Source organism: Papio anubis, chromosome 9 (assembly GCF_008728515.1).
Source record: "Papio anubis isolate 15944 chromosome 9, Panubis1.0, whole genome shotgun sequence".
NCBI lineage: Eukaryota > Metazoa > Chordata > Mammalia > Primates > Cercopithecidae > Papio > Papio anubis.
In genome coordinates, this window is record NC_044984.1 from 72,181,161 (window position 1) to 72,201,004 (window position 19,844).

The following is a 19,844-nucleotide window of genomic DNA, read 5'->3' on the forward strand; positions in this document are numbered from 1 at the left end:
CACAGAGAGTTGGTTTTTTTTTTTTTTTTTTTTTTTGATAGGGAGTCTCACTCTGTCACCAGGCTGGTGTGTTGTGGCACAATCTTGGCTGACTGCAACCTCCACCTCCTGGGTTCAAGCGATTCTCCTGCCTCAGCCTCCTGAGTAGCTGGGACTGCAGGCGCATGCCACTACACCCAACTAATTTTTTTTTTTTTTTTTTTTTTGTAATTTTAGTAGAGACAGGGTTTTAGCATGTTGCCCAGGCTGGTCTCAAACTCCTGAGCTCAGGCAATGCATCCGCCTTGGCCTCCCAAAGTGCTGGGATTACAGGTGTGAGCCACTGTGCCCAGCTGAGAGTAAGATTTTTAAAGCCTTAAAAAATTAATTGCATTAGTAACCGTGCATGAAAGCAGGTGGTCTAGCATACATAATTGGAGCCCTAGAAGGAAGAGGGAGGCAGAAAATAAGTTTAGAAAGAACTCAAAAGTTTCCAAAATTTGATATAAACTATAAAAAAGGCCAATGAACATAACACAACCTGAATAAAACGTTAAAAAAAATCAAATTGCTGACCAGGCACAGTGGCTCACACCTGTAATCCCAGCACTTTGGGAGGCCGAGGAAGGTGGATTACCTGAAGTCAGGAGTTTGAGACTAGCCTGGCCAATATGGTAAAACCCTGTATCTACTAAACATACAAAAATTAGCCGGGTGTGGTGGTGTGTGCCTGTAATCCAAGCTACTTGGGAGACCGAGGCAGCAGAATGGCTTGAACCCAGGAGACAGGGATTCCAGTGAGCCAAGATAGCGCCACTGTATTCCAGCCTGGTGAGAGAGTGAGACTCCGTCTCAAAAAAAAAAAAAAAAAAAAAAAAAAAAAAAAAAAAAAAAAAATTAACTTGCTAAAAATGAGTGATAACAAATGCTTCTCAGATTTCTTATCAGAAGTTGGATAATACAGTCAGGATACATAGAAAGGAACAAAGATCAGACATAGGATGGACTTCTCCTTAGAAACTATGCAAGTGAAAATACAATGGTGTGGCATCTTTACTGAAGAAGAAAAATTGTTAACTTAGAATTTTGTACCCAGAAAAAAATTCTTTCATAAATGGATGCAAAGCAAACTCTTTTTTAGCCAAACAAAAGCTGAGACAGTTAATCTCCAGCAAATCTGCAATTTGAAAAATGTTATAAAAGGTTGTTTATAAAAGGAAAATGATACCAGATAAAAATTTGCATCTATGCAAAGGAAAGAAGAGCACCAGAAATTGAAATTATGTGGATAAAAATAAATATTATTCGGTTTTTAATTTTTAAAACAGAATTGATAATATAACAAAATAATGTGCTCTGTTAATATATGCAGAAGAAAATGTATGCTAACACTAGCACAAGAACGTGTACAGGAATGTAAAATTAAATACTGTGAGGTTTGTAAATTATATCTAAAGTTGCATAATATAATTTGAAGGTATATTCTAGTAAGTTAATGGTTTATATAGTAAATCCTACAGGAAACAGAAGAATAAAATGAAATATATGTCACCCACTAAGAATCCCACTTCATAAAGATACAAATAAAGTTGAAAGAATGGAAAGATGACACTAAACACTAATCAAAATCCTTTAAAAAGTAGTTTAGCACAAAGGGATATTTAGGATCCCCACTCACAAGCCTGCAGAAGTTTGAGAGATATATGGAGAATCATCCTCTAACAAAAAGCAAGCTGAAGACTAGGACAAAATCTATTCAAATATATATCTAAGATAGGACCTATACCGAAATATATAAAGAATTGTTGAGAAAACTCAGTAATAATGAGACAAACAAAAAGTGGGCAAGAGTTTTTGACAGATATTTCACCAAAGATGATATATGAATGACAAGCACACACATGAAAAGATAGTCAACATCAATAAATTATTAGAAAATTTCACATTAAAACTGCAGTGATACACCCCTACCCCTGAGTAGAATGGCTAAAATGAAAGACTGAAGATACGAAGTAGAGAGTATGTGGAGCAACTGGGCCTCTCATATGTTGCTATTGGGAGTTCAGAATGGTATGTTTTGGAAAATAGTGTGGTACTTGCTTACGCAATTAAATATATAGTTATCAAATGACTCAGAAATTCCCTTTGAGTTATTTATCCGTGAGAAAATAAAATAAATATCAACATAAGACATATATAAATACTTATAGGGTCAGGTATTGTAGCTTAAGTCTGTAATCCCAGCACGTTGGGAGGCTGAGGCAGGTGGATCACTTGAGGTCGGGAGTTGGAGACCAGCCTGGCCAACATGGTGAAACCCTGTCTCTACTAAAAATACAGATGGTGCACATCTGTAGTCCAAGCTACTCAGGAGGCTGGGGCACAAGAATTGCTAGAACTCAGGAGGCAGAAGTTGTAGTGAGCTGAGATCACACCACTGCACTCCAGCCTGGGTAACAGAGCATAACTCTGTCCCCCTCCCCCCAAAAAAATTACAAATTACAGAACTTTCCCAAACTGGCAACAAATCGAGGGTCCTTTACCAGATAAATGCATAAATGAATTGTGCCATATTCAAACAATGTTACGCATTTCAGCCATACAAAAGAAAGAACTAATGATACGTACAACACATGGATAAATCTCAAAAACATTATGCTAAGTGAAAACAGTTAAAAATGAAAATACTGAATGATTTCATTTCCATGAAATTTTAGAAAAGGCAAAACTAGCATTAGAAGTCACTTCAGACATTGCCTGTGTTGAGACTGGGACATGGGCACGTGAGAACATTTTGAATGAAGGGAATATTCTACATCTTGATAGTGGTACTGGCCATATTGAATTATTTCCTTATATTTGTTGAATTTTACTTATGTGTAAATTCCACTTCAATCAAGCTGTTAAAAATAGGAATGTGAGGCCAGGTACGGTGGTTCACGCTTGTAATCCCAGCACCTTGGGAGGCCAAGGCAGGCAAATCACCTGAGATCAGGAGTTCGAGACCAGCCAGGCCAACACGGCGAAACCCCAGCAAAAACCTGTCTCTACTAAAAATACAAAAATTAGCCAGCATAGTGGCAGGTACCTGTAATCCCAGCTACTTGGGAGGCTGAAGCATTGAACTCAGGAGGCAGAGGTTGCAATGAGCCGAGATCGTGGAGCATAGTTACTCCAGCCTGGGGGATAGAGCGAGACTATATCTCAAAAAAAAAAAAAAAAAAAAAGTAATGTGGCTATTTGCAGTGAGCCGAGATCATGGAGCACAGTTACTCCAGCCTGGGGGATAGAGCAAGACTATGTCTCAAAAAAAAAAAAAAAAAAAAAAAAGTACTGTGGCTTTTCTATATTTTTAGCAAATATCAGAGTTGACTATCCAATCATATTTTTCCTTTCAGCAAGCATGCTTTTGTGTTGACGGTTGAATATTTTTTCTCTTACTCTTTCTTAAAAATTGTGGTTTGCAAGTTGCCATTTTATGAGATTTTATTACTTGTTTTTTAAATTACTGATATTCAAATTTAGCCAGGTTGGAATTCTCTTATTGTCTAAAACTCCAGCTTAGCTTCAGAAGCTATTTCAAGGATCATTGTCACTTTTCCTGTTAGATTTGATAGGAATAAAATGACAACCAATTTATTTCATTTTAATTTTCAGGATTTTTTTCCTGAGTTCAGTCCCATTAACCCTTATGATCATGGCCATATTAGGCTTCATGACTTTATCTCCCTAATTTTCATAACTATATTTCCTGTAACATTTAGAGCTAACATTTACTGAACACTTACTATGTGGAAAACTGTCCTAACAACATCATACATTTACTTCCTTTAATTCTCACAGCACCCCTGTGACGGAAGTATAATTATTTTTTACTCCATTTTATAGAGGATGAAACGGAGACACAGCAACTTCCAAATTCGTATAATTGGTAAGTAAGGAAGCCGAGATTTGCTTATAAGCACTCCCACTTTACAGCCCATTGCCTGAACTATCAAATTACAAATCCTATAATTTACAGATCTTAAATTCTAGTTTTTAGGAGAATCAATTCACTTAAATATGACTCTCAGACCTTTCCCTCTCCCTTGTGATGGTTTCAACATGAGTTTTGTGTCCCCTCCAAAAACTCATGTTGACATTTAGTTGGCATTGTAAATGGTACTAAGAGATGGAGACATTAAAAGGTAATTAGGCCATGAGAACAGTAACTTCACACACGGATTAATGTTATTGTGGTAGTGGGATTATCATGAGAGCAGGCTGTTACAAAAGCGACTTTGGCCCTCTCTGTCTCTCTTATATGAGTGCTCTCTTGCTCTTCCGCTTCCACCATGGGGAGATGCAGCAAGAAGACCCTCACTACATATGCGCCCCTCAGTATTATACTTCCCAGCCTCCAGAACTGTAAGAAGCAAATATCTTGTTATTTACAAATTATCCAGTTTTAGATATTCTGTTGTGGTAGCACAAATGGACTGACACGGTGGGTTCGGGATGAATACAATCATCTGTGTTTTTAGCAAGCACTCAGCTCACCATCCCATCTGCTTTGTTGAACTCAGTTTGTAAAACCTCATTTTGAACTTCATCTAGAAAGTATCAGTGAACGTAAGCTAATTTTTTACTTTCTCAGTGCCTTTGTCTCCTAGGTCTCAAAATAGTGTGGTTCTTTTAAGATAAATTAAGATGACAACTCCTGGCACAAAGCACATTTTTTATAGTTAAGTTAGTTTGGTTTTGTTGCTTTTGGCGGTAGATATTATTGCAAAAAATTAGTTGACAGTGGCTACTAATACCAATCTTATATTTCAGTCAGAGTGAAAGATATTGCCTACTATGCAAAAGGTATTTCAAAGTGAAAAGACATCTTATTGAATGTGAACCCTTTTTTTTTTTTTCAATCTAATTGTTCCAGGAATTACAATACATTCTCCTCCAACATATGTTTCTAAAACACCAATTAGCTCATTTGTAACTGGCAAATAGGAATATTATACTAGTATAATGTAGAAGTTGTATAGCTTTATATACAATTTATTCTAGGCAAAGGGAGGCAGAATAGTCAGAGTAGAATTATAACCTTGGGTGGGCAAAGAAGTCCTCAGTCTGAATGTTGTATAGTCAGCAGGAGCCCTTTGGCTCAGTTTTAAGAAAACTAAATACAAAAACAAAAATGAATGCCTGCATCTGGGGCTTCCTCTTCAAAGGGGCATGCCCCTGGCCTTGTGCAGCTCTTGAATATTTGCAGTTGCCCTGACCCTGTACCAATTTCAATGTCAAGCCTACTTGCTTGGAAAGTTTGCCTTCCAAACGGATTTCTTCCACCAATTCTAGTGAAAGTGTTGCCAGCATTTATACCCAATTTTTTCTTTTATGTAATTCTGGGTCACTTCCTTGGGTGGTCCAAATTACTTTCTGAGGTGCCGATATTATTTTTGCTAGCAATATATTCCCAAAGTTGCATATGTTTTGAGTGGTCTTCCTAGAATCAGTTTTTCCCACAAGTTCTATTATTTAGGTGCTGTTTTGTTTTGCACTGTGAGGATTACAAGTTGCATATGTCTTCTTATGAACTAAGCCTCATTTTACGAACATGAACCTCTCCAGCTCTGTATTATCTTATAGTTTCTGAAAGTTATAATGTGTTGAATGGTTTGCAAATTGCAAAATAACTTACTTCCTCAGAGAGATTATTTCATTTCTTTGATACCACTAGTATTGTATTTGTTTTGTATTATCCCATTGTGTAAAGCCCACTTGGGTTACTTTTTTTTAAAAGTCGGCAAGACTTCTAACTTGCATTTCCTGTCTTCTATGCTGCATCAGCAGAACACATACATTTTATTTTACTTATTGGCTCTTTCATCTATAAATTACTGCCTCTTAGATGAAAGTACGCGGTGATTTAAATACCTGGAAACAGTAGGCCAAAGATGACCATTTCTTCACTAAAGAAAGACATTTTCTATAAAAATGGTTATGATTTAATAATTTCCATAATTCATTGTATCTATCTATACTAAGTGTCCACCACTCATTTTTCTAAGATCTTTGGTTACATTATTACTAATTTTTATAACATTTGGTGAATGTAATTACTCTCTATATCCATTATCTGAGTGGAATCACTTTCAGACAATAATGCATAGTACGTTAGATGTTTTCTTAAAAGTTTACCCACTGCTTATTTAAAGTTCCTGACATGCTTTAACCAGAAATAGAACATGCTATGATTATAATAAAATAGTTCTATGGATAGAAGCATCATCATTCATTCTCACTGAGTATCTGTTTGGATACTTTTTAGAAGCTTGGAATTTTAAGTTGGACTTAATAAGCTTGAATAACAGTGTTATTTTCAACCGTTTTAAAAGATGAGTTTATCAACTAAAATCATACATTCTTTCCCCATTTCTAGCTTCATCATTTTAGTCAAATTTTTCAGTGTCTTCAAGTCATAGCTATTCTTTCTTTAAAGTGAAGAAAATAAATATGCCTAATACTTTGAGTCATTCCAATGATTAAATGTGATAATGCATAAAATGTTTCGCTCAATAACTGCTTTGTAATACATTCCACATAAGTATTAGCTTTGAATGTTTTTATAATCATGACTTATTCATTTTGGGAACAATGATTACTATATATTTAGTGCCCTGCTCCCTGTGTTTACTCTATTTTCATAACCTAGGCAGCTATGGTCCGATGAATGATTTCACTGCTTTAGCTAGTTGCACTATTGCATGATTTTAGCTTGATTTCATGGGATGCAACAGAATGAACATCGTGGCTCATGGCTGTCAGTAGTGAAAAATAGCTGGAAATCAGACAAACAAGTTTATTGCTGAGATTGTTTCCGGGCTAAAAGTTCTTCCAACAGCTGTTTGTTTTGGCCATTAACATGTCCATTCTTTTTATTTTTTTCTGAGCTGAGGGAAATACAATTTTCTTTAAAAAGAGAATGCAGGCTGGCTATTTCTGAAATCAGGAAGAACCCCTGTCCTTCCACTGTTGTGGTCTTTTGGCTGCTCTGACAGTTGGACTGAAGGGCTTCTCCTTTTGTTTTTTTCCTCTTTTTCACTCTCAAAGTTCAGACTCAGACTGCTTTAGTGAGAAGAAAAAAGCAAAACTAAGAGCTGTCTAATCCTAAGAAGGAGCTTTGTAGCAGTTACCTTGAAGAAAAGTTTACTCCCCAAAGGAGTATTTAGTATTACTTAGACACTGAGTCACTGAACAGAGAGAGAGAGAGAGAGAGAGAGAGAGAGAGAGAGAGAGAGAGAGAGAGAGAGAGAGAAATGAGAATGAATATGAATCCCAGCCAGCCAGCAAGAAAGATACTTAACTAAAGATGCAGAGAAGTTTTGCCTCTTCCTGAAAATTATATTATTAGTTTTTTAAAAATCAGGATGACTGCTAGTTTTGTTTAAAGTATTTGTTCTGGAAATACTAAAGTTGGAGTCTACCAGACTGAGGTTAGAAGCATTTTCTTTGGCAGCAAGAAGATAATTTTATAGAAGCCATGCCTGTTTTTGGGGTTGCCTCAAAACTGAGGCAGCCAGCTGTGGGGTCAAAGCCTGTGCATACTGCTCTTCCGATACCAAATCTTGGCACTACTGGGTCACAGCACTGCTCTTCAAGACCTTTGGAACTTGCTGAAACAGAGAGCTCCATGCTTTCTTGTCAGCTTGCATTGAAATCAACCTGTGAATTTGGAGAGAAGAAACCCCTCCAAGGAAAAGCCAAGGAGAAAGAAGACAGCAAGGTTAGTTGCTGAAGTTACCTGCAGACTTTTATAGCTAAAATGCGCATTTCTTTTTAAGTGCACTATAAAACGTGCTATGAAATCGGGAGTAGATGAGGAATACCAGTGTAAGGATGTAAGCAGTTACAATGGCTGAAAAGCTGAATATTTAGTTTATGTAAAAACTGTATTCTTAGTTTAGAGTTGTAAAAGTCATGATCAAAATTTTCTGAATATGCATCTATTGTAATCATTTAGTACTACTTATTGATGAATGCCTAGTTAGTTCTAGATATTGCTCTATTACTAGTAACCATAATCAATCACAAATGTGATAAAAAGAGAGCCTATTGTCATACTTACTGCGATGGATGAAAATAGATACTTTCCAAAAGACATTTACTTGTAATAATACATATAGACACCATCGCTTTTCTCTAAATGTCATTTGCATTTCAAAGAATTTCTGTTTGAAAATTTGTATCCTAGGCTGCTTAATTCATTGCAATATGAAGGAAAATGAAATGCTGTTTTCCATGATACTGCACATTTATCTGAATTCTCCCTTGTAAACTGAAACCCTACTCTTTTACTTATTACCGATATCCTTTTCAGTCATTTAATTTATGGTATTTTGTGAGTCGTTGCTCTTAGCCCTTGGTTTCTAAAGCATACTGTGACCGTTTCCTCCAGTCACGAATGCTAGCATGGCCCTGAAGGTGTATGATATTTCATGGGTACATATTAGGTGTATATATTTATGGGTACATATTAGGTGTATATATTTATGTGGTTCATGAGATATTCTGATACAGGCATACAATGTGTAACAATCATATCAAGGTAAATGGGATATCTGTCGCCTTAAACATTTATCATGTCTTTGTATTGCAAACATTCTAATTAATATTCTTTCAGTTATTTTAAAATATAGAATAAGTTATTGTTGATAGTAATCATCCTGTTGTGCTATCAAATACTAGATCTAATTCATTCTATCTAAATGTATTTTTGTACCCATAAACCACCCACACTACCCCCACCCCTCGCCACTACCCTTTCCAGCCTCTGGTAACCATCATTCTACTAAGCATCACTTTTTAATGCGGCATTAACTATGATGTCAAGCTTTCCAAAGTCACAGCCTCATCTCTGGCTTCTTAGGAAATATTTTGGTTTTACTCTGCTATCCAAATGTTAGTTTAAAATAATTTAAGGAAAAGAACCTTTATATAAAAATCAACTCTAGAAGTGAAAAAGAAAGCCACTCCTTTTTCCACAATGCCCATCCCACCTTCACCTGTTCATATCCTTTAAGCTTCGTCCCAGATGCAACTTTGTTCATAAAGTCTTTGCTAGCTATCTCTTCCCCACCATTCCTCTTTCCAAATTCTTTGTCTGTAGAAATGCTTGTGTATTTTAATTGTCTGGATAATTTCTTTTAATTATCTGGATAATTTATTTGTGTCTCCACTAAGTTGAAAACATATAGAAGGCGGGTCTCGTATCTTATCCTGTGTTCCAGCTGTCTCCCTGTACAATGCTTTATGCATGATAAGAATTAAATAGTAGTTGGATGAGTGAATACAGGGATTAATGAATCAATGAATGAACAAACAGTTATTTTGAGAAAGATTCAGTTAGGTTTGTTCATCTTTTGGGATCATTTTGAAACGGGAAATGTTTCCTTCTCTCCCTCACAGGGCATGTGACAGCAGAAGTGGCTTGCTTCTTCAATGCCCTGCTGCTCAAACCCCTAGGGGGACCATGCAGATGGGCAGGTTGAGAAGCTTCGACCCCACAGCAACATCTAGGGTTGAGTATTTACAGCTCCTGAAGCTCCAGTGGGCGTGTGTTACAGTGTGTCCTTTTAGTTTTGCAGTCTGAAGGTGGCTTGTGTTAATCAGCTCAATTAGACCCTCTGCCTTATTGCAAGGACAGAGGGCTTTCTGTATCCTGGGTTCTGGCCTTAGTGTACCAGAAAAATTGAGTCATATGTGGGCTTGGAGGATGAGTGCAAGGTTCTATTGAATGTTGGAAGTACCTCTCAGCAGATGGATGGGGAACCAGAAGGAGGATGAAGTGGAAATGTGATTTTCCCCTGGAATTGGGCCGCTCAGCAGCCAGACTCTCCTCTGACCTCCCCGGCTAGATTCCCCTCAGGTCCACGTCGTTCTGTGGTCAATGGTCTGCCGGTGTCTGCAGGTGCCTGTCGGTGTGCTCTTCCGCCGGTGTGTTCCTCTCGATGTCCAGCCACTTGTGTCTCTGCCTGCTAGGATCTTGGGGTTTTTATAGGCACAGAATGCGGACATGGTGGGCCAGGGTGGTCTTAGATAATGCAACATTTGGGCATGAAAACAGAAATGCCTGTCCTTACTAGGTCCATGGGCACAGAGCCAGGGGTGGAGCCCTAGCCAGGGACCCCATCTTTCTCTACCCAGCACTTCCCTGCCCGCTTCCCATATCAATTTTATCTATAAAACAAGGGGTTTGGAATGGATATTTGTGGAGTTCTATGTCTAACAAAGCATTGTCCATGCGAGAAAAATCAGTTAAAATAAAATATTTTTTATGGGTTTATAGTTCTCAGTTCAGTGTGAACAATTCAGAGTAAAAAGCAGGGAAAGGTAAATTATCCACAAAAGACTAAAAATATTTAACTTTTTGCAAATAATTAAAAGAAATGCCATAAAATTCTATTCTAATGTTCTGTGTATCCACAAGTCTGTATGGATTCAATGGAAAGAATAGAGAGACACATTGTCCCTGCTGACCATGGCCATCTTTTCTGGAGGTTTAGTGAAACTTCCACTTTGCTAAATGACCTTGGCCTAGGATTTGAACACTATAAGCACTGTTTTCAATATAATTTTGGTTGATCTCTTTGGTTAGCAAACATATTAATCAAACATCTGATATCCCAATAAGCCTCTGTGGTAAGCAACGCTGTATTTATAGGGATGTTTTCACCATGCCACTTATCAGATTAAAAATGTTTTCAAACAAATGTAAAGAACGCCTGGTCAGCAGTTCAGAATATTTCTAAATGTTAAAAAGAAGTATATGTAGATTTATTTTAGCTTTTGAAAGATAAAAACCAGAACTGAAGTAAATAGCAAAATCGAACAAGGTAGTTATATTAAAATTAGACTTGGCCGCAAAAGCAGAAAAGTCAACATAACAATAGCGTAAAGAAGATAGAAGTTTAATTCATTTTCATATAAAGGAAATCTGGAGTTGAGCAGTCCATGTATGGCTGGTAGGGAGACTTCAGGAAGTTGTCAGGGAACCAGGCTCTATTTTGGTTGCCATCATCCATTTGTGGCTCACACCTCACAGTCTTGAGTAGATAATTGCAGTCCACTTAATTAAAAAGATGCACCCTGTTTTATTAAATATTCTTCCACATTGGCCTAGTTATAGTTCCAAATGTAGTGTTTGTTCTAGGAAGCCATGTGCTCAGCTAAAAATTATGGGTTCAATTTCTAGAAAAAGATACCATTGATAGTACCCACAATAGATGACCGTCATTAAGAAACATTTATGTGGGGTACTCTGCCAGTTCTTGTACCAAACAGTTTTATGATCTGGTTTGAGAGAACAAATTTACATATGACAGTGTCAGAAATGTGTGTTCAGCTGTCACTCCCTTCACCTGTTGTTTCAATTAATGCAAACGCCATCATTCCAGTCATCTAATCCTGAATTCCTAGACTAATACCTGGTAAAGTACATCACCATTTCACATCCTGTAACTTGCCAGAAATTGAGAATTTTGTTTCAGTATTATAGCTTGGGTTTATCTTCTTCTGCACTTGCCCATCCTTTGATGGCCTTTTAAAGTTTTCTATCAATTATTTCAGTGATTCCAAATTGGTATCCTCTCCTCCTGTGTCTCTCTACCCTCATCCATGCAACACATTCACCATCCTGCTTAAGAAGAAAACTTTATTGGCTTCTCATATCTTATAATATCTTCATTCAGGCATTCTTGTCTCCCACTTGTCACTTTCTCTATTTCTATCATAGCTCCATCTAGCTACTACATCCCAGATGTCTTCCTCCTGGGTGTCCCAATTTCTTCAGAATGTTTAGTCCCACTGTCCTTTAACAAATAAATAATACTAGTTCCAGACTCTATGTCATATGCAGTTGGAAAATCCTCCACAATATTTCAAGGGCTTATGTTTTCCTTAGCTATATCTTGTTCTGATTTCTTTCTTATCTCAAATTTTCTAATCTCTCTCATATGGATTTGTTTTTCCATTCTTCCTGGGCATACACCCAAATGAAGAACAGAGTCACTTTGCCTTGGAACCTTTACTTAACATTCTGGAGGTTAAGGTTAAGAAAGAGTGTTCTATTTTGTCACAGCTCAGCAAACAACATCCAATTAAGCATTAGACATCCCTGTTCATGAAAGTTTCTTGGCCATACTTACTGTGGAGCACTCCCTGGCTTTTACTTCTCAATCCCCAGTCTCCTTCCAACTTGGTCTGCCACCTTTCTTTTACTCCTATTTTCATTTCCAACTCTTTCCAGTCTTGGGCTCACTCATTCCTTCCCTCTCAGATTACTTGTGCAAACTCAAGATTCTGTTTTACATTATTATAGAAAGCAATTTTTTTTTTGAGAACAAGTCTGGTATCTTATAGAAAATTTTTTACTTTATTCTTAAGACATTTCAAATTAAGTATTATAATCTATATTTACAGAGAAATAAACAGAGAGAGTAGGAGTCATACATAGAATCACACAGTTAACTAGTAACCAAATCCAAAATTTGAATTCAAATCTGTTCATAGGAAGACTTTTTTTCTATGTTATTTTATTTATGCTTTCTCTTAATGATGTAACAGCAATATTTTTTCTAGGTTTACCCTATCATCCAAATCTTACCCACTATTTAAGATTATTTCAAAAGTCAAAAGTATAGACAAATTGCTGTGGATGCTATAAAGAAGGAGAGATTACATCCACTTGGGGCAATCCAAAGAAATTTATTGGAAGAGTAGAGGCATTTATGTCCATGGTAGAAGGTATGATTATTTAATTCCTATTCACTCTACCAGTTACGGCCACCAGGGTAGGAATTATTTCCTTGCTATTGTGTTCACACAGGGCTGGCACTAATGCTTTGAAAACAGAAGGCACACAAAAACATTAGTTAAAATGAATATTGAAAATAAACATAACTGATAATATTGTCATACAAATATATTGTATAAATAGTGTTGCTAATGTGGACAATTCTTTTTGCAGAATGTTAGGACTGAGAGAAATCCTATATGAATGGAGCATTCAGAAAAGACTGAATTTTTGAAATTTAATGAGCAGATAGGACTCAGATACATAGAGTAAAAACATTCTTTTGAGGAAAAGTTATGTAAACTTTTACAGTTTAAAGTTTAAAGTTTAAACTGTAAAAGTTTACATAACTTTTCCTCAAAAGGGAAGTAAACCACTGTTAATGAAGCATAATATTTATAGAAAACACCAGGTAGACAATAGAGAAAGATCTTATGTAAGAATGAGACCAAATGACACTGGTAATGATATTTATGAGAAATCGTTGCAGAGAGGGTCTAATATTAACTAATGTTTAGAGACTGGCTGTATGTCAGGTACTGGGCCAAACTCTTCATAGAGTATTCCATTCAGTCCTCACAATAGCCTTATGGCATAGGAATTATTATTCTTCCCATTTTACAGATGGAGAAACTGCAGCTTAGAGAGGTTAAATTACTTGCCAATATCTCAATGCTAGAATGTGGTAGAAGAGATATTCAAACTAAGGCTGTATGGTTACAGAAGATATTATTCTTAACCAATAAACTACACTGCAACAATAAATACTTCTCTCGGGGTTAGGGAAAGGGAAGGAGGACTACTGATTGACTTAATTAATAGTAGGGTTTGTTTTAGGTGTTAAAGTAACATTGTTGGTGAATTGTAAATCAATCAGTGGTTGTGTGAAGTGCCTAGAATTATCAGGAGAAGACAATTAAGTTGACACATGGTCTCTACTGAATTGTTTGAGTAACAGAAATAAATAAAAGGAACCCCATGATAGAAATATAGCAGCAGATGTCAATAGAGTAGATCACTGGCTCTGGTCTCCAGCTGTTTCCTTCTTGGAGAAGCTGCCTGATTGCTGAGGACTGTCAATGCTCCTGTTGGCTTGCTCATATGGTAGCATTTCCAGAGCTGGCCAGGCCTACAGCTGCATAGGTCAGCTCTTGGGTCCCCAGATGATTCTGCTTTCCTTGCCTGTTTCTGCTGTGCTTGCACATTTAGTTATTTGTATTTAAAGAAACATGATTATTTCTTTTTCTAGTTATAACTCTGCAGGTTTCACAGTAAAACTGTATGGTCATTTTAATTGTTTTTGCTTTTGTGGTAGCAATGGTCAGAGAATGTTGAAATAATGCTGGAATTTTAACATTTTCTCTACTGGCAGAAGGCTCAGCTTTTCATTATTGTACATTTATTGCTCTTAAGTAACAATTGGTAGAAACGTGGCCATCAATATTATTGTCTATTATTTTACTTCATGCTTTAGTGTCTTTGAAGGGTTGTATTTCATGCCTTGAACTAGAAATTATTAAAATTGTTGATGCTAATTACAGGATTAAATGTTACTGAAAATTTCATACAACTTTTTAATTTTTTTGAAAGTTTCAATATTTTGTGTATATTTGATGCCGATTTGCCAAACATATTCTTCTTAGTTTCTTTTTCTTTTATCATAGACATCTTTCTTTCATTTAATAAAAACTAAGGATCTAAATATGTTGTTTATAGAAACATAAAACCAATAGATATGTCATTAATTTGCAGGGAAAATAATTGCTACATGTTTGGTATTTATGCTATCAAATCACCAACAATTATCCATATCCAATTTTGAACTTGAAAAATTAAGTGGTATAATTAAAAGAACATTATATTAGGAGCTCAAATTTTGAATTAAGCTTCTGCTAGATGCTAAAAGTGTAAATCATTTAAACTCTCTGGACTTCAATCTCTGTACTTGTAAAAAAATGAAATGAGGATAATAGTTCCCTATAAAACTTTTCTAAGAGTAACATTTTTGTCTCCTCCCTTTCTCTTTCTTCCTGATTTTGTTCCATCAGTTAGCCCATTTCTCATATTGTCAATGTCTTCAGCCCCAGTGCATCACTGGACCAGGATGTTTCAGCCGTGGCACCAGTGACATTTAGAACTGATAACTCTGTAGTGGGCATAGGGATGGAGTCTGTTATGAGCAGTGTAGGATATTTGGCAGCATGCCTTCCTCTATCCACCATGTACCCTCCAGGTTTCACAGTTAAGCTGTTAAGTACCAGTGGCATCCTTCAGTCTGGGAGAAAGGCAAAATCAAACACAGCTGAGAAATGCTGCTTTAGAATCAGCTTCCAATAATTCTTTTTTCTTTGCTAACTTAAATCATAGTAATAACAACAATAATCATTTTCTTCACCATATATCAATCACTCTATATTTCCTATTTCACAGAAACATTTCTTGAAAGCATAGTTTATATTCATGGTCACTGTGTCAAGCTTTGCATTTGCTTTACTTTTCTTGATCTCTGACTTCTGGAAAACTCTCACTTTTGTAATACTCCAATATTTACTAGCAAAATGACTTTGGCAAGGCAGTTAATACTTAAGTCTCAATTTCTTCATCTATAAAATGTGGATAATAATGTAAACGAGCACACAGAATTTTTGTGAAGATTAAAGAGATATTGCACATAAACTATATGTCAGCAGAAGGACTAATACATAGTTGGTGGTCAGCATATATTACCTACTAGTATTATGATATTATAAAAGTATCTGATACTTTCATATAAAAATGGATAAAATTAAGAATTGGTAGTGGAATAGAGGAAGCAGTGATTAATTCTCTACAGATGGGAAAAGTAACATTTCAACCAGGTCTTGAAGGCCAGGCATGGTGGCTCACACCTGTAATCCCAACACTTCGAGAGGTCGAGGCAGGCAGATCACCTGAGGTCAGGAGTTCATTGAGACCAACCTGGCCAACATGGTGAAAACCCATCTCCACTAAAAATATAAAAATTAGCCAGGCGTGGTGGCAAGTGCCTGTCATCGCAGCTACTTGGGAGGCTGAGTGAGGCATAAGAATCACTTGACCCCAGGAGGTGGAGGTTGCAGTGAGCAGAGATCAAGCCACTATACTCCAGCCTGGGGGATAGACCAAGAATCTGTCTTAAAAAAAAAAAAAAAGATGAATTTGATTTAGTCAAGTAAATATGGGGGAAAAAAGAGCATTTTATATGGAATAGCATTTACCAGGCTATGAAATAGTGTGTCGTGTTTATAAACCTACAGATTATTCACCAATCTTAGGATGTAGGATGCAACCAAGAGAGATGAGGGTGATTCAAGCCAGTGGGAAAATGGGCATTAAATGCCACTGTAAAGAGTTTGGAATTACTCTGTACAGAATGGAAGAAGTATGCTAAATATCAAAGTGACATGATTAAGTTCATATTTTGAAAGCTGACAACAAAATAAAATATATAAAGAGCCAGCAAATGGGTGGGGAACATTTCCAAAATACAGATGAGGAGAGTGTGATGGAGCCAGGTTTTGACTAAAGCACCAAGAGCAATGGAAGAGGGATGAGTCTAGTAAAAGAGGCTATGGATGTTTGGATTAAGCTATTAATCATCAGCAATCCAAAAATTCTATGTCTTGGAGGATAAATACATTTTCTTCACTCAGAAATGTACAGTTTAGTTGGAAGTGATAATTTGTGTGAACTGGGTAGCAAGTAGTAGTTAAAACTAAGGATTATTACTAACACTTTTTGAGTGCCTATCACATGTTGGAAGCCTATACCCAAGCCATAAGTCCAATCAAACAGCTGTAGCAACTGATTGATCTCAGAGAGATGCTAGGGCGGAGCTGGAAGGCCAACCTAGGTCTGTTTGACTTCCCTGTCCTTACTCTCTGAGTCTCCTTCTCTGATGTTTCCTCACAACAATGTATAGACAACCAGCCGTCAAAATCAATGTTATTCTTTACTGTCTTTATGGATACTGAGTCACATAATAGGAAAACAAAGAAAATAATAAATTCTTACCAGGAGCACTGAATTAATCTTTGACAAATTTCACTTCGAACTCTTCCTTCTCTATAAATCTCACTGTTACTTCATTTTTCTGTAAGAAGTGTTTTACTTTGGATTACTAGTTACTGGGACCGATAGAAAAATTTGATATCTGTGGTAGAGTTCATTAATTGGTTACATGACAGGACCTCCCCACTGCAAATCACAGAATTATTCGTTAAAATGTGTTGCAATTCTGCCCGGAAAAAAGTCACCAGATGAAAGAGTCATGTAAAAAATGTAACATTTTCCCAGTGTAACAACATGATGCCACCTCCATAAACGAAAAGCAAAAACAAATAAATAGAAACTAGGGGCTATCTCTTCTTTCTGCTGTATTTTGATATTGTAAAGAACTTTTTTGTAAAACTGAAAACCTGGGGTGGACAGGTTCAAAATTTTTCATAATGAAATGTGACCAAGCAAATTTTATATGCAATCAAAATGGCATTGCACTCGTTAAGGTAATGCTAACTTCTATAACAGATACAACCTAGGTCTCAGTGGCTTAACACAATAGAAATTTATTGTCCACTTTTTTTAATGGTCTCATATAGTTAGGGGTTAACAAACTATGGTCCATAGGCCAAATCTGGCCTGGTGCCCATTTTCCTAAAGTCAAATCTTGTTGGAACACAGCCCTGACGCTGGTTTATGCGTTTCCTGTGGCTGCTTTTATCCTATAATGGCAGAGATGAGTAGTCACAATAGAGACTACGTGGCTTGCAAAGATTAAAATATATACTAACTGGCCATTTATAGAAAATGGTTGCTGACACATATATATGGTAACAAAGAAACCAGGTTCCCTCCAGCATATAGTACCATCCTCTCACCTCTAGTCAGCCATCAGTGAAAGAGAGATAATCGAGATTGCATAAGAGGCTGGGAATTCCACATATCACTTCCGCTCTATTTCATTGGTCAGAACTCTATCAGATGATAATACCCAATTTCAAGAGAGACTAGGAAATATCATGTATCTGTGTACCCAGAAATTAAGGGAAATAGTTTGGTAAACTATTAGACAGCATATAGTTAGCTAGAAACTGGCTATTTAGTCAGATGTTCAAGATTAAGCAAAAATTCACCATATAAAAAAATAGGCTAAGGTGCTCAGATTGTCAATAAGTTGTCCAGAATTAAAAGAATGTATCTTTAAAAGCAAAACACTGAATAAGAGAAGAACCATAATGACATTCAAGTCACTAAATAAAGATCTTGCCATTAACCCAGCTTTTAAAAGTAGACCAGGTCCACATATATACAAATACCATATGAAAAGCTCACTGTGGTCTGTTTCCCACCTTAGGATCTTTCTAGCTAATTTTAATTTCTTCTGTTCCAACCTGCTCATCCAGTCTCACATCCTGAAAACAGGTCTCTCTCTTGGTCCTGCACCCTTGCTTCTACTTGCTTCAGTACCCTGTTGTTAGCATTATTTTCTTGCTGGACCTGGAATCTCTCCATCAGAGCTGGGAACCAGAAAGACCAATGCCGTGTATGATCTGAATTCTAGAAGAGAAGTTTAACAAATCGTGTGAAGTCAAGTGTCCAGCAAGAAGGAGGCATTTGCAGGATTCTAGACGATGCCAAACAGGTGACTGCATAGTTGTGTAAGGAAGTGTCCTCTCTCTTGGCTTGGAGGTATTGTGAAACCTCTGTCAGTTCATTGCAAATTGGTTCCGAGGGGCACTGAGTGGGAATGTGTGAATGGATCATTGGAAAACCCAGCATCAAAAGAAGAAACTCATATTACAATCCTTTCAGACTGAGATAAGCACATATAAAGAATATTACACAGAACAACCTCTTTTTAAATGCAAGGTGAATTTCTGAGGTAATTTGTCTGTAGATTTAGTTGTGGCATAAGACTATCTGTATCCAGGTTTCTCCTTCTCTTGAAGAGTGTTCACTGTTTAGCTTCAGCTTGTATCAAGTTAAATTTCTCACTTTTTAGACTTCAAAATGTGCAGATTATATATTTCTCTTTATTGTCCCTGAATGCTCACATCTTTCATATAAACTTGCTATGCCTTTTTTTCAGACAATTTATTGAATTTCTACAGGGTGATATTTTTGCCAGAACTTTTTATGTTATTATTTTGACCCATATATTCTTTGGATTCTGTTTCACATTTCTTTTCTCTTCAAAGCATCTGCTTTTTGTAGCTGTTTCTTCCTTTCTTTGGCTGGCTTTTTGATATCCACACTTGTATGTTGCGTTCCTCCATTGAATACAAGGTTTACTATTATCTCCAACAATATGTTCTCTCATCTATTGTCTTCTGATTCCAGCTAGACCTATTGTATTACAAAAAAAGACTGCTATTTCAGTAAATGTAAACCCTTTCAGTTACCACTTCAGGTCTGCACTGTGGACCTTAGGTAACTTTCCTCGTCTTTGTTAATCATTGTGTGTGTGTGTGTGTGTGTGTGTGTGTGTGTGTGTGTATCTTATAGGCATTATGGAAAATATACTTAGTAAAACAGATTGAATATAGATTCCTAAAAAGAAGCCAGGAATCTATATTCATTTTTTCAATATTAAATTCCTATTTTTCTTTTTAGGAATCTATATTCATTTTAGGAATCTTTTTAGGTTCTTTTTAGTATTCATTTTTTCAATATTTAATTCCTATTTAATATTACCTAGAAGCCACAGAAATGATTATAATGCAGATTTTAAACAATAATAGCTTTTATTATTGATTTGGATGTAATTGTTTAATTTAGAACAGGTTGCCCTCTCTAATTGTGATGATCAAAAATATACCCAGACAAGGCCAATGCCAAACGTCTCATAAAGGGCGGGGGGCATTGCCCCAGTTTACAGCAAATTTAGACCCTGTCTTCTTTGGGAAAAAAAAGATTTAGTAGAATTAAAAAATACAAAATATATAAAATTTCAAAACATATGCAAATAAAATGGGATTATAAGAAGAAAAGAACACTAGAAAAGGATAAAGCTAGA

At 36.4% G+C, this 19,844-nt stretch overlaps 1 protein-coding gene across 9 annotated transcripts in view; it reads left to right on the plus strand.

Annotated features, from left to right (window-relative positions):
* Nucleotides 1-19,844, plus strand: part of NAV3 (neuron navigator 3) — a 946,218-nt gene that overhangs the window by 563,591 nt on the left and 362,783 nt on the right. For 4 of the 9 annotated variants that reach the window (XM_021923300.2, XM_021923301.2, XM_021923302.2 and 1 more), the window contains exon 1: nt 3,296-7,744. The exons of 2 other annotated variants lie outside the window; for them this stretch is intronic. In XM_021923300.2, coding sequence (XP_021778992.2) covers nt 7,502-7,744 — 243 coding nt within the window. In that variant the 5' untranslated portion in view covers nt 3,296-7,501. Of the gene's footprint in view, nt 1-3,295; nt 7,745-19,844 lie in introns of those variants that run through there. 3 more of the 9 variants (XM_021923305.2, XM_021923306.2, XM_021923299.2) reach the window with 2 other exon arrangements.